This window comes from Lepus europaeus, chromosome 2, assembly GCF_033115175.1.
Source record: "Lepus europaeus isolate LE1 chromosome 2, mLepTim1.pri, whole genome shotgun sequence".
Classification (NCBI taxonomy): Eukaryota; Metazoa; Chordata; class Mammalia; order Lagomorpha; family Leporidae; genus Lepus; species Lepus europaeus.
Window position 1 is genome coordinate 93,276,909 of NC_084828.1, and position 15,638 is coordinate 93,292,546.

At 40.4% G+C, this 15,638-nt stretch overlaps 1 protein-coding gene across 3 annotated transcripts in view; it reads left to right on the forward strand.

Moving 5' to 3' along the window:
• KLHL24 (kelch like family member 24) overlaps positions 1-15,638 on the forward strand; it is a 49,999-nt gene that overhangs the window by 12,197 nt on the left and 22,164 nt on the right. For all 3 annotated transcript variants that reach the window (XM_062210387.1, XM_062210369.1, XM_062210378.1), the window contains one exon: positions 575-1,555. In XM_062210387.1, coding sequence (XP_062066371.1) covers positions 636-1,555 — 920 coding nt within the window. In that variant the 5' untranslated portion in view covers positions 575-635. The remainder of the gene's footprint in view (positions 1-574; positions 1,556-15,638) is intronic.

The window sequence follows — 15,638 nt, forward strand, 5'->3', positions numbered from 1 at the left end:
GCACCTGGGAAAGCAGTGGAAGATGGCCCAAGCATTTGGAGCCCTGCCACCCATGGGGGAAACACAGATGGAGTTCCTGGCTCCAGTTTGGCCTAGTCCTGGCCATTTCAGCCATTTGGGGAGTGGATGGAAGATTTCCTCTGTTAACTGCCTTTCCAATTTTGGTATATGTGCTGCCGAAATGAGCACTAACTGCTTTTCAAATAAATAAATAAAGCTTTAAAAATGTAATATTGTAGCTATATTCCCATTCTGACTGTAGTCATATTCTTTCACCGTTCTGACTTACTCTACAGTTAGTTTAGGAAACTCTGCTGTGTAAAAGGGGCGATAGAGGGTTTTAACAATCCACAAAATATGTAGCATCCTTTCAGCTGAGGAGCTGAAGGAGTTCTCTTGAGAATTTATCTCTAATGTTCTAATTGTGCAAATGCAAACTTAAGATACACTCTATATGCAATACAAAATATGTGATGTTGTTGTAGTGTTTACATCAAAATAAAGTTATATAATTTGAATCCTGAATTTTTTACACACTGAAATGTTTTGTTTCTTGTTTTCCTTTCACTTCTAGCCACAAAAAGAAGATCCCTAACAGTCATTTCTCGGCAATTATATAGTCAACTGATGTAACAATGGTACTAATATTGGGACGCAGACTAAACAGAGAGGATCTTGGGGTGCGTGATTCCCCAGCAACGAAGCGAAAAGTTTTTGAAATGGACCCTAAATCTCTGACAGGTCATGAGTTTTTTGATTTCTCTTCAGGATCATCCCACGCTGAAAACATACTCCAGATATTTAATGAATTCCGAGACAGCCGCTTATTCACAGATGTTATCATTTGTGTGGAAGGAAAAGAATTTCCTTGCCATAGAGCTGTTCTGTCAGCCTGTAGTAGCTACTTCAGAGCTATGTTTTGTAATGACCACAGAGAAAGCAGAGAAATGTTGGTTGAAATCAATGGTATTTTAGCTGAAGCTATGGAATGTTTTTTGCAGTATGTTTATACTGGAAAGGTGAAGATCACTACAGAGAATGTACAATATCTGTTTGAGACATCAAGCCTCTTTCAAATTAGTGTTCTCCGGGATGCATGTGCCAAGTTTTTGGAGGAGCAACTTGATCCTTGTAATTGCTTAGGAATCCAGCGCTTTGCTGATACCCATTCACTCAAAACACTTTTCACAAAATGCAAAACGTTTGCATTACAGACTTTTGAGGATGTGTCTCAACATGAAGAATTTCTAGAGCTTGACAAGGATGAACTTATTGATTATATTTGTAGTGATGAACTAGTTATTGGTAAAGAGGAGATGGTTTTTGAAGCCGTCATGCGTTGGGTCTATCGTGCTGTTGATCTGAGAAGACCATTGTTGCATGAGCTACTGACACATGTGAGACTCCCTCTGTTGCATCCCAACTACTTTGTTCAAACAGTTGAGGTGGACCAATTGATCCAGAACTCTCCAGAGTGTTATCAGTTGTTGCATGAAGCAAGACGGTACCACATACTTGGGAATGAAATGATGTCCCCAAGGACTAGGCCACGCAGGTGAGAAGACTCTTCAAAAATATAGTAAAATTTTTTAAGATATATTTTTCTATAGTCATTTATATGTATAGTCTTTATGTGATTTTTTTATAATTTAAGATTTGTATTGAGAGCTAATGTTGTAGTATAGCAAATTAAGTCACTGCTTGTGACACCTTCATCCCTTATCAGAGTGCCAGTCCTGCTCTGCTTCTGATACACCTTCCTGTTAATACACTTAGGAAGGCAATGGATGATGGCCCAAGTACTTGGGTTCCTGCCATCCGTGTGGAAAACCTGGGTGTAATTCCTGGCTTCTGGCTTTGTCCTGGCCCTGATTGTTGTGACCGCTTGAGAAGTGAACCAGCCGATGGAAGATCAATATCTCTAAATCTCTCTCTCATTGTGCTTTGCAAAGCAGTAAATCTTTTTGAAAAAAATATTTATTTTGGATTATGTAAATCATTAGAATGTCTTTTAGGGAAGACTAGAAGCCATAGATGCTACAAAAGGTCTTTGTGTTTCTAACGTATTTCTACTAAGTTTCTCTAAACCTTCATATAATATATGAAAATTATATCACTATAGAGAATTTGGTAAACTTACATTTAGACTGTAAGTGTTGTACTATTTTTGTATTTTACAATTATTTATGTAAAAATTTTAATTTATAAACTGTGGAAAAATAATCTCCATGCCTTAATAATGGAAGGAATACTACTAAATGGAATAAAGGAATACTATCAATACATTTTTGTGGATAAGGAAGAAATGCCTATTTTAGGAAGTGTTACAGTAAATAATCTTTTAAATATTTTCCTAACAAAGTTTATATTATTATTGGGCTTTTTAAAATTTTTAATAAATAAACATATAACATTAAATTTACCATTGCAACCATTTTTAATTATATATTTCAGTAGTGTTAAATATGTCCATATTGTTGTGAAGTTAATGTTTATTTTCCCATCTCATCTCCTTTTTTTTTACAGATTTACTGTAGCATAAATCACAAACCACATTTTTAGTTTTTTTTTAAATATTTATTTATTTATTTGAAAGTGTTACATAGAGAAGGAGAGGCAGAGAGAAAGAGAGGTCTTCCATCAACCAGTTCACTCCCCAATTAGCCTCAATGGCCAGAGCTGCACTGATCCGAAGCCAGGAGCCAAGAGCTTCTTCTGGGTCTCCCACATGGGTGCAGGGGCCCAAGGACTTGGGCCATCTTGTTTTGCTTTCCCAGGTGATAGCAGAGAACTGCATCGGAAGTGGAGGAGCCAGTACTAGAACCAGCACCCATATGGGATGCCAGCACTGCAGTCAAAGATATAACCCGCTGCACCACAGCTCCAGCCCCACTTCCAGTCATTTTAAAAAGGCCAGAAAACATAAAATTTTGTTCTGTAAATGTATTAATGATTTTTATTTTTTAGTTCTTTAATATTTTTCTAAGGACCATCAAGATACTTGGGCTGTATTTAATAGTGTGGAAGGACCAATGTTCCTGAATGTATTAAGAAAGATAGGGAGGCCGGCGCCACGGCTCAATAGGCTAATCCTCTGCCTGTGGCACCACCACCCCGGGTTCTAGCCCTGGTCAGGGCACCAGATTCTGTCCTGGTTGCTCCTCTTCCAGTCCAGCTCTCTGCTGTGGCCTGGGAGTGCAGTGGAGGATGGCCCAAGTCCTTGGGCCCTGCACCCCCATGGGAGACCAGGAAAGGTACCTGGCTCCTAGCTTCAGATCAGCATGGTGTGACGGCTGCAGCGGCCATTGAGGGGTGAACCAACAGAAAAAGGAAGACCTTTCTCTCTGTCTCTCACTATCCACTCTGCCTGTCAAAAAAAAAGAAAAGAAAGAAAGGTAGGGAGCCAGCGCTGTGGCATAGTGGGTAAAGCCACCGCCTGCAGTGCCAGCATCCCATATGGGCACTGGTTCAAGTCCTGGCTGCTCCGCTTCTGATCCAGCTCTCTGCTATGGCCTGGGAAAGCAACACAAGATGGCCCAAGTCCTTGGGCCCTTGCACCCACGTGGGAGACCCAGAAGAAATTCTTGGCTCCTGGCTTCAAATTGGCACAGCTCCAGCTGTTGTAGCCAATTGGGGAATGCAACAACAAATGGAAGTCCAATCTCTATCTTTCTCTCTCTCTCTCTGCCTCCCTCCTTCCCTCCCTCTCATTCTCTCTCTGTGCGTAACTCTGAATTTCAAATAAATAAATAAATCTTTAAAAAGAGAGAGAAAAGGAACCAGTATTGTGACTCAGCAGGTTAAGCTGCTGCTTAGGACCCTTACTTCTCATATCAGAGCACTTGGAATTGAGTCCTGCCTCTGTTTGCCCTCAATCCATTTGTCTGCTAGTGCAGCTGGGAGGCAGCAGGTGATGGCCCAAGTACTTGAGTTCCTGTCACTCACATGGGAAACCTAGTTCAGGTTCCTGGCTCCAAGTTGGCCCAATTCTGGCATTGCAGCCATTTGGAAAGTGAACTAATGAATGGAAAATCTTCCTCTGTCTCTCTTTCTTACTCTGCCTTTCAAATAAGTAAGTAAATATTTAAAAGAACAAAAAGAAGAAAGCTAGACAGTTTCTAGGCTATGTAATTATTAGCTCTTCTAGAAATTTTCTAAATCCATAGCACCCCTACAAAAGGAAAATCATTCAGTTTTCCAAACAGAATCCCAGTATAAGAGACAGAATATTCTGGGGTCATATGGGACTAATAATATCCACACTGCATATAGGGGTCAAGGGTTGGTTATAGGTTATAAAATTAAGTCATTTATTATTAATATTATTTATAAAGACATAACCTGAATGAAACCAGATTGCAGCCTAAGTGTCCTATCATTCCTTTAAAGACATAATTTTCCTAATTCACTTAATCATGATTTTTCAAAAATGAAAGCCCATCCAGTCTTCATATGGGTGACAGGAACCCAAGTACTTGGGCCATCATCTACTGCCTCCAATAAGAGTCTTAATCAGAAGCAAGAGGAGGTGGTAGGACACAATCCCAGGCGCTCTGTTATGGGATGTATTTTACATCTGATTTTTGAGAGAACCAGTTCATTTCACACTGTGAAATACATCTATATATAGGATTAATATCTCCTTTCTTTAGGATAGAAAGAACAAAAATATTTATATTGAATTTGTAGGCTAGTATTATAATAGCAGTAATTTATTTTATGTAGGCATTACATGAGGAATATAAAAGGACTCCTTTGTTTTACAACTCTGCTGTCTCTGTCCCTTATACTCTTTCACTTATGTTACTGCATGTTATTGTTAATTGCTAGAAATTTTATTATCTGATCTGTGTATTGTTTGTACAAGTTCTCATCTTTTGGAGAAATTTCAAACTGCTTTAAAAAAGTAGTGATGTTTTCACTTCTTCAGCCATGGTTCACTCTAACTTCTCCAGTCATTCTACTGAAACTTCCTTGCAATCAGCCACCACTGACTTTCTATTTGTTATTTGTTAGCCTGTCCTCAGTCTTACCCAGTTTGATCTGTCATTAGGGTTTGGCATTACTAATTGCTTTATCTGTCTTGAAACTCTTTCCTCCCTTGGTTTCTGGAATACCATTCTCCTTGTGGTCCTCCTATTTCTCTACCTGCTCTTTGTCATTTTGATGATTCTTAACTCCTATATCCAGTCTTTGAAATGTTCATTATCTCTTTGGCCTACCATATATACTTTCCTACGTGACATCATCTTACCTATCTGTTCTCATGGTTTTAATTACCATTCATGCTATTGACTACCAGACTTCTATTTCTAGTCAGACTTTTCTCTTTAATTTTTCATGTTTCTTTTTAAAATGTTACATTTTTTTTAAAGATTTATTTATTTATTTGAAATTCAGAGTTACAGAGAGAGGAGAGGGAGGGAGAGAGAGAGAGGTCTTCCATCAACCGGTTCACTCCCCAATTGGCCACAACAGCTGGAGCTTAGCTGATCCGAAGCCAGGATCCAGAAACTTCTTCCACGTTTCCCACATGGGTGCAGAGGCCCAAGGACTTGGGCCATCTTCTACTGTTTTCCCAGGCCATAGCAGAGAGCTGGATTGGAAGTGGAGCACCTGGGACTTGAGCCAGTGCCCATATGGGATGCTGGTGCTTCAGGCCAGGACGTTAATCTACTGCACCACAGCGCCAGCCCCACATATTTATTTTTTAAATACATATATATTTTTAATTTTTTCACCTCATTGTACATCTTTTAAAAATAACAAACAAAATAACATAAAGTCACACACTTAATGTTAATATCTAATACCCAATCTAATTCATGTTGTTTAATACCCAGTCCATGTTCAGATTTCTCCAATTTTTTTTTTTTTTTTTTCAAATTGGCCCTTAATGAACCTGAATCCAAGCCAGGATCATTGAATACATCTGGTTATTTTCATGAGTATTTTATTCTGAAACATGATTTTTCATGATTTTGACTTGTTGATGGGAAAGTTGTCCAGAAAAATATTCCACCTTCTAGATTAGTCTGGTTGCTTCCTTATGGTATCATTTAGCTGTCTTAAACTGTATCTCCTGGAAACTGGAAGTTGGCTCTACAGGTTTCAGCTTGTATACTTGTTAAATATTTGTGACTGGAATCCATCCCACATCAATGTGTTTGTTACATTGTACCACATTAGAAAACACAGCATATCTGGTTGTCCCATCATTATTGATATAAAAATTAACTCTGGATTAGAGTGTTGATCTTATGATCCCTCAACTGTATATTAATATATTCTTCATTTCAGCCAATATTTCTATATTGTTTATTCTGTGCCAGATATTCTTCAGAATTCAGTCCATTCTGGAATTCCCCCTATATGCTTACATGTCTCTTAGATGACAGAGAAAAATCCCAAAATGCATTTATAGTTATAGATATAGATACAATTTTTTAAACTGTTGGGCTTTTCCTAGAAAGAGGATATAAGCCAATCTGACAACACAAAAGTTTTTATGATCTGCCCTGCTGGTTATAAACCAGCTACATGGGAGAAACAGTGGAGCCTAATCACAGAAGGGAGTAAAGCTGGGAAACAGTGATTAACTATTGCTATGTATTATGCAACTGTCAATCTTTGTACTGATAAATAATGCTAATTTTTAAAGTTGATGCAATAATTTTTCTCATTTTATTTTATTAAACATTTTCTTTTGGGAAGGGGAAATATCTCCCATCATTCTTAGCAGGTTACAAGGTTAATAATTATAGTATGGTAAACACTTACTGATAAGAATTACTTAAAGAACAACATATTTAGGTACTATGTTTTCAGACTAAAGGCAGATAATTACTGTAAAAAAAAAAATACCACATCTAGTACTAAAGAGTACATAGAGAAAGAAAAGATTGCTAGTTTTTTTTTTCTTTTTTTTTTTTTATTTTTCAATTTATTAAAAACACAGGAACACATTAAAATTTCACTGTTTATACAATCTAAATTCTAGCAACATATACAAATACTGAGTGACTACAGTACATGCCGAGGTAAGAAAAGTACATTCTGGGAGAGTCACTGACACTAGGCCATTTTTATTTCCAATATGCATTTCAATACATGTTTTGTTTCCATATTCAACAGTGCCAAAGGGGAAAAAAAATAAAACTAGCCACAAGTTGGATTACATGAGAATTCGTGCCTCGGTTGATCTAAAAACTACTTTCATAACTATCCAACTCTTAAATTTTGCAGTTTAGGGACTTCAAGTTTAGAACAAAAAGGTAGAGCTCATAAGTAATTACCCTAATCTTAGAAGATTGCTAGTTTTAATATAAAAACTTATCCCAGAAGAAGGACGAATTCAATAAACATGTAATACAAAAGCAGAAACTGAGTGATAATGGAATCTTCCTCCACAGTAGGAAATAAAATATGGGAGAATAAGTTTGTATCTTGTTAAGCACACCAACAGCCTTGTAAAATAAGACCACACTCACATATTCATGGATAGCAAACTGTAGTTATGTTATTAAGAAAACACCCCGTGTGAGCCTTCTGTTGTGTTAAAGAGTACTGACTTTAGAATCTGACTCTGCACAGCAAATTAATTCCATGACCTTGGGCTAGGCACTTTAACTTCCCTGTGTGTCAGTTTCCTCGTGTAGAAAGTAAGCATCATACCACACAGCTTGTAAGATTATTGTAAGGATTGGAAATACCATTAAAAAATATATAACTTAGCATTTGACAGAAAATTTTATAAAGATTATTGCAGGTTTTGTGAAAAAAATAAACATAATACATTTTAAATTTATGCTGTACTTTTACAGACTAGGAGACAAATGCTTGCCCATCACTGTGGTTTGAGAGAATGCTTGCCATCAGTTGGTTTATATTAAGCATAAGCTTTTGAAAATTAATATCAGATTATGCATTTATTCTAATATATATGTGAGTTATTTTATAATTGTTCTAGTTTAAGAACTGAACTTTGTTATGTAAATATTATCTTTCCAGCTATCATTCCATATAATAATAGCAAACACATCCCAGGAATTGTCCTATGTACTATTTTTTTTTTTTTTTTTTTTTGGACAGGCAGAGTGGACAATGAGAGAGAGAGACAGAGAGAAAGGTCTTCCTTTTCCATTGGTTCACTCCCCAATGGCCGCTGCGGCTGGCACACTGCAGCTGGCACTGCGCTGCTCCGAATCCAGGAGCCAGGTGCTTTTCCTGGTCTCCCATGCGGGTGCAGGGCCCAAGGGACAGAATCTGGCACCCCGACCAGGTCTAGAACCTGGTGTGCCGGCGCCGCAGGTGGAGGATTAGCCTATTAAGCCGTGGTGCCTGCCTGTCCTATGTACTATTACATATATTAATTCATGTAATGCTCAGAACAGCCCCACAAGTTAATGCGATTGTTATGCACACTTACAGAGGCTCAGAGCAGTCAAGTCATATTGTTTAGTAGAACAAGGATCCAACACCTAGATGTTCTGGCTAAAAAGTTCATACTCCTAACTAGTAGGCACACTGCCTCATACCTTATTAATAATTAAAAGGCATTCTGCAAAACTGATGATACCATGCTGTGCACAATTACACTAAATATTTTATTCAGTGGCCTTAGCATTTCTCATTTCTCTCTTCCCCTCTGTTTCTTTAGACTTCTTCCTTAGCTCTCATCACAGTTTGCAAACTTAGAAATAAGTTGAAGTTTTAATATTAGCATGGAAAACATTTTAGTGAAAAAGTTCATTTTAACACATAACATACCTGGACTCAGGAATACTTTTGAACCCTATAGAATCAAAAGGTAACTAGTTTAAACAGGGTTAAGTTTTGTCTAATGAATATTTGAGTTGCCTCTATGTGCCATCTCTAAATGCTAGGCTTGTAACCCTTTTCACCCGGAAATAGTCACTTCCTTGTTTGTGATGAACTTGTCTGTCCCAACCTTGTCATATTTCATGAATTTTAACTGGTATTTATGCTACCATTCCTGATGTTTCATATTCATAATGTTGTTTGACAGTCTGATTCTGATTCTCCAATACACCTAATTTCTATTTCTTGTCCCAGCCTAGGCACTTTTTTCCATATTTCTCATTCCAGTCTGAATACCAGACTCTTTTTTTTTTTTCCCCAAGATTTATTCTACCTGAAAGGCAAAGTTACAGAGAGAGGAAGGGAGAGACAGAGAGAGAGCTCCCATCCACTGGTTCAATACCCCCAAATGGCCGCAGCAGCCTGAGCTGGGCTACACTGACACCAGATGGCAGGAGCTTCTTCCAGGTTCACGTGGGTGCAGGGGCCCAAGCATTTGGGCCAGCCCCTGATGCTTTCCCAGACACATAAGCAGGGAGCTGAATCGGAAGAGGTGAGCAGGGAATCAAACTGGCTCCTGTCCATTTGGGATGCCTGCATAGCAGGTGGCAACCTAATTTGCTATGCCACAGCACCAGCCCCAAATACCAGACTTTGAAACTTGAATTGCGGGCTGGTACTGTTACATGGTAGGCTAAACCTCTGTCTGCAGTGCCAGCATCTCATATGGGCACCAATTCATGTCCCGGCTGCTCCTCTTCTGATCCAGCTCTCTGCCGTGGCCTGGGGAAGCAGTGGAAGATGCCCAAGTGCTTGGGCCATGTGGGAGACCCAGAAGAAGCTTCTGGCTCCTGGCTTCAGATTGGCCCAGCCCCAGCCATCGAGACCATCTGGGGAGTAAACCAACGGATGGAAGACCTCAAATCCTCTGTCTCTCCCTCTCTATCTGTAACTCTGCCTCTCAAATAAATAAATAAAATCTTTAAAAAAAAAAAAAAACTTCAGTTGCTTGGTAGTTTGGTTCTGATATTGCTGATTTTGCATCATGTCCCTTGCCAAGTTGTCTCTTCCACAATAATTCCCTCAGAGGAGTCATTACCCCTTTTACATATAATTTTCCATTTTGGTTGAACTGGCCTGCCTGCACAGTAAGGTTCCCAAGTGAAAGTGTGGATGGCATTAACTGGACAGATGTCCTCCAAGGTAGTGACTGCATGTGGCAAATTGTTCATATTAATGGAAAAATTGCTGCACTTTGTCATACTTGATTGAGCAACACAGATAGCTAAGACTTAGTAAGTTTACCATTTGAGGTTGGAATCAGCTGTTAATTACTTGTCTCATTTAATATTTTCTATTACCTCCAATAATCATTTACTCTATGATAACTATAGGAACCTAATTGTCATAACAATAAGGCAAAGTATCTGTTGGAGGCCGGCGCCGTGGCTCAACAGGCTAATCCTCCACCTTGCGGCACCGGCACACCGGGTTCTAGTCCCGGTCGGGGCACCGATCCTGTCCCGGTTGCCCCTCTTCCAGGCCAGCTCTCTGCTGTGGCTAGGGAGTGCAGTGGAGGATGGCCCAAGTCCTTGGGTCCTGCACCCCATGGGAGACCAGGAGAAGCACCTGGCTCCTGCCATCGGATCAGCGCAGTGTGGCAGCCGCAGTGCGCCAGCCGCGGCGGCCACTGGAGGGTGAACCAATGGCAAAAGGAAGACCTTTCTCTCTGTCTCTCTCTCTCACTGTCCACTCTGCCTGTCAAAAAAAAAAAAAAAAGTATCTGTTGGAAATCAATAAGAAAACTATGAAAATTATAAATATATTTTGTCTAAAGAATAGTATTTTATGATTATTTAGTAAATCTCTTTGTTATTTTTTGTGATAAAACCAAGGCACACTTAAGTGACCTGACTTGTACTTGGTCTTAAAACTAGAAGGAAGGGGCTGCTGCCATGACACAGTAGGTTAGGTTAATCCTCCATCTGTGGCACCAGCATTCCATATGGGCGCCAGTTTACTCCCGGCTGCTCCTCTTCAATCCAGCTCTCTTCTATGGCCTGGGAAGGCAGTAGAAGGTGGCCCAGGTGCTTGAACCTCTGCATCCACATGGGAGACCTGGAAGGAGCTCCTGGCTTTGGCTTGGGCCAGTCCAGGCCATTTGCAGGGTGAACCAGCAGATGAAAGATCTCTGTCTCTCCCACTCTCTGTGTAACTCTGCCTTTCAAATAAATTTTAAAGTCTTTTCTAAAAGCTCATAGAAAATCATGTTATGAAAAAAATCATAAGGCCAGCGCCGCGGCTCAATAGGCTAATCCTCCGCCTTGCGGCGCCGGCACACCGGGTTCTAGTTCCGGTTGGGGCTCCGGATTCTATCCCGGTTGCCCCTCTTCCAGGCCAGCTCTCTGCTGTGGCCCGGGAGTGCAGTGGAGGATGGCCCAAGTGCTTGGGCCCTGCACCTGCATGGGAGACCAGGAGAAGCACCTGGCTCCTGGCTTTGGATCAGCGCAGCACGCCGGCTGCAGCGGCCATTGGAGGATGAACCAACGGCAAAGGAAGACCTTTCTCTCTGTCTCTTTCTCTCTCACTGTCCACTCTGCCTGTCCAAAAAAAAATCATATAGATTTCAAAAAATTTTTGCACCAATTATTTTTTAATTTTTGAGGCAGAGAAACACAGAGGCCCCATTCATTGGTTCACACTCCAGATGACTTCAGTGGCCAAGACTGGGCCACACTGAAAAGCTGGGAGCCAGACACTTAATCCAGGTGTCCCATATGGGTGGCAGAGACCCAACCACTTAAGCATCACTGCTGCCTTCCAGAGTATGCATTAGCAGGAAGCTAGAATTGGGAGTGGACCTGGAACTCAAATTCAAGCACTCCAAAATCAGATTCAGGTTTCTTAACTGGTGGTTAACCATAAAGCCACCTGCCCACCTCAATAAACTTATTTCTAATTCTACTTCCTGGAAACTTTTGCATGGATGGTAGGATACTGCACTCATAGATTTATACCTAGCTTTTACCATTTAAAAGTATGTAAGAAATTATTCTATGTAATAATTTTCTCCTTAATATTATTTATTATAATGGAATTTAAAAAAATTTATTTATTTGAAAGAGTTACACAGAGAGAGAGAGAGGTCTTCCATCTGCTGGTTCACTCCCAAATTGGCCACAATAGCTGGAGCTGCACTGATTGGAAGCCAGGAACCAGGAGCCTCTTCCAGGTCTCCCACGCAGGGGCAGGGGCCCAAGGACTTGGACCATCCTCCACTGCCCTCCCAGGGCATAGCAGAGAGCTGGATTGGAAGTGGAGCAGCCGAGACTCAAACCGGAGCCCACATGGGATGCCAGCACTGCAGGCGGCAGCTTTACCCGCTACGCCACAGCACTGGCCCCTAAAATTTGTTCTTTTCTAAGAGCTGCATAATATCCCACTTATGGGATAATTTATTTAATCCATCTCTTAATGATAGTTATTTGTTTCTAGATTTTTTTTCATTTTTTTCCCATTGCAAATAGTGCTCAGTGAATATTGTAGATATCTCTGCATACATACATTGCCGATTTATAGCGTGAATTACTAGAAATGGAATTGTTTAGCCATATAATATGTGCGTTTTTAAAAATTTTTGTAGGTATTAGAGAAAATCTTTCTAACTTATACTATAAACTTTCTAACTTATATTCCAGCCAAGAATATGAAAATACCTATATCTGTACTGTTTGCCACACAGTTTGTTTACATTCATTTTTGTAAATCTTTGCTACCCTGGAAAGTGAAAATAGTATCTCATGATTTTAATTTGCATTTCTTTCTTAATGTGGAAGATTGAGAATCTTTCCCTGAGTTGAAAGCTATTAGTATGTTACTGCTTTTTTTCTGTAATCCATTGAACTCTTAATTTATGAGGATTCTTATTGTAAATAGTAGCAACCAGCTCACCAGCTCAAGCTTAAAAGGGAAATTCGTTACAAGAACACAAAGGTCAGTGACCTGTAAAACTCAAAAAGCCTGGACAGGATACTGAAAAGCCATCAGAAACCAAGCTGCACCTTCTCTTTGCCTCTTACCTGTGCTTTTATCTGCATGTCTGCATTGTTCTCTCAGCCTGGCTGAATATGGCCACTCATAAATTCTGGGCTTATGTATTATAATTTCAGTCACTCTCAAGGAATCTCTCCTCTTGGGAAGAGAGGATTGCTAATTGAGCCAGACAACCTTCTCTTGACATTTACCTACAACCATGGGAGCAGGATCATGTGGCAGAAATGTAATGACTATAAGCCTGATCCCATGCTAGGTTGAACAGATGCCCTGGTGACCTTTAACAGAAGGGTATCCTTTCTTTCTTCTTCTCCCTCTTCTTTTTCCTCCTCCTTCTCTTCTTCAGTTTATTTATTTGAAAGGCAGAGTCTCAAAGAGAGATCTTCTATCCAATGGTTCACTTCCTAAATGGCCCCTCAGGCAATGCTGGAATCTAGAACTCTATCTGGGTCTCACATGTGGTGGCATGGACCCAAGCACTTGGGCCATTTTCTGCTGCTTTCACAGGCACATTAGCAGGAAGCTGGATCCGAAGCAGAGTAGCTGGGACTCCAACCAGCACTGTGATAAAAAACTCAGGCGTTGCAGGTGGCAGCTTGGTCTGTTGAGCCACAGCGATGGCCCCTTTACTTCTTTCTTAACTTGGGCAGAGCAGTGGTGGAGTATTTGTTTTTGAAGATGGATTTGTTTATTTGCAAAAGGCATAGTACAGCACGACATGGAGGGACTAGAGAGAGACCTTTTTCATCCACTGGTTGATTCCCAGAAGGCCACAACAGCCAGGGCTGAGCCAGGCCGAAGCCAGAAGCTAGAAGCTTCTTCTGGGTCTTCCATGTGGGTACAGGATTCCAAGCATTTGGGCCATCTTCTGCTGCTTTCCCAGGCCTTTTGGAGGGAGCTGGATTGGAAGTGGTACAGCCAGGACTCGAACCAGCACCCATATGGGATGCTGGCATTGTAGGCAGCGGTTCCACCTGCTATACCACAATACTGCTCCTGAGATGGAATGATTTATGTTAATAAATACAGTTTTAGGAATATAGTGATTCTTCCCACCATACCCACCATCCCACCTCCACTTCCACCCCACATCCTCCTCCCTCTCCCATTCCAATTCTCCATTAAGCTTCATTTTCAATTAACTAGGGACAGATATAATATTAACTCTGAAAGACATACTATCTCATTTATCTTCTAGTCTTTGTGTTTTTATTTGCAGTAAGAAATGAAACTGTCAAGCAGATAAGCTAAGTCAGTGTTCTCTTACTTTGAGCAAGTCACTACTTGGAAAGTTGGAGGACTCAAAGCTTGTTTTCCAGGCATGGAATCCAAACAAAAGGAGTTAACAGATCTTTAAAACTTAGAGTTAAGCTAGCATAAGTTCAAGAAGTCTCACTCTGCATAAAAATATTCTTGCCAAAGAACCAGACACATTCAAGTCAATTTAGCTAAGGTTCTCTCTGCCTTAAGCTATAATTTAAATGGACACGGCAAATATTTACTTCTGTGATTATCATTCTTTCATTCATGTTTTCATTTACTTACTGCTTCTAGGGCTGACCAGTCCACTCTTCTGAAATATAGTTGTCTTAATTTATCTATTAATACATTGAGTTTGGTGATGTCAAATAGACTAGAGGACCATTCTGTCTATCTCTTTAAGATTGAAAGCCTTCATATCTCATTTCTGTATAATCTAGTGCCTTATGTTGATTTCATTATTTGATTTTCACATATTTTTTATTTCACATTTTTTAATATGGTGACTATGCTGTCATTAACATTTCCTTCTCTTTTCCAATCTCCTGGAAACACATTTCCTTTCCCATTGTATGTTTTTAAAAATATATTAGGTTGAGGTGAGCATTGGGGTTAAGCCACTGCTTGGGACTCCCATCTCCCATATTAGGAGTGCCTAGGATTGAGTCCTGCCTCCATTTCAGCTTCCTCTAATGCACCTTGGAAGCAGCAGGTTATGGTTCAAGTATTTGGGTTCCTGCCACCATGTGGAAGACTCAGATGGAGTTCCTGGCTCCTGGCATCAGCCAAGCCCCAGCTGTTGGAGGCATTTGGAGAGTAAACCAGTGAATGGGAGATTCTTTCTCTGTCTCCTCCTCCGCACCTTCTCACCCCACCCACCCCCCACCCCCCGTCACCCTGTCAGTCTGCCTTTCAAATAAATAAATAGCTTTTAAAACCTAGGGAGATATCAAATGTGTGTGTGTGTGTGTGTTGGGGGGGGTATACACAGGATCACTTCCCAACCCTTTTTGTTCATGAAAGTTCTTTGGGCAGTTTACCTGTCTGTGGCATATCTGGCATTAATTTATAAATAGGTCTGTGATTTCAGCCAGCAGTTCTTATATTTCACCTTTTTTTAAAAGTGTGTTTGGCAATTTGGTTATTTACTTCTTTATTTTTATTATTTGAAAGGCAGAGCTACAGAGAGAGAGAGAGGTCTTCTATCCGCTGGCTCACTCCAGAAATGGCCACAACAAGCTGGTGCTTGGCCGATGTGAAGCCAGGAGCCAGGCGCTTCTTCTGAGTCTCCCATGTGGGTGAAGGGGTCCAAGCCCTTGGGCCATATTCCACTGCTTTCCAGGCCATAGTAGAGAGCTGGATCAGAAATGGAGCAGCTGAGACTCAAACTGGAGCCCATATGGGATGCCTGCACTGCAGGCAGCAACTTTACCCACTACACCATAGCGCCAGCCCCCTATATTTCACTTTTGAGATCATTCATTGAGTATGATCATTATTACTTG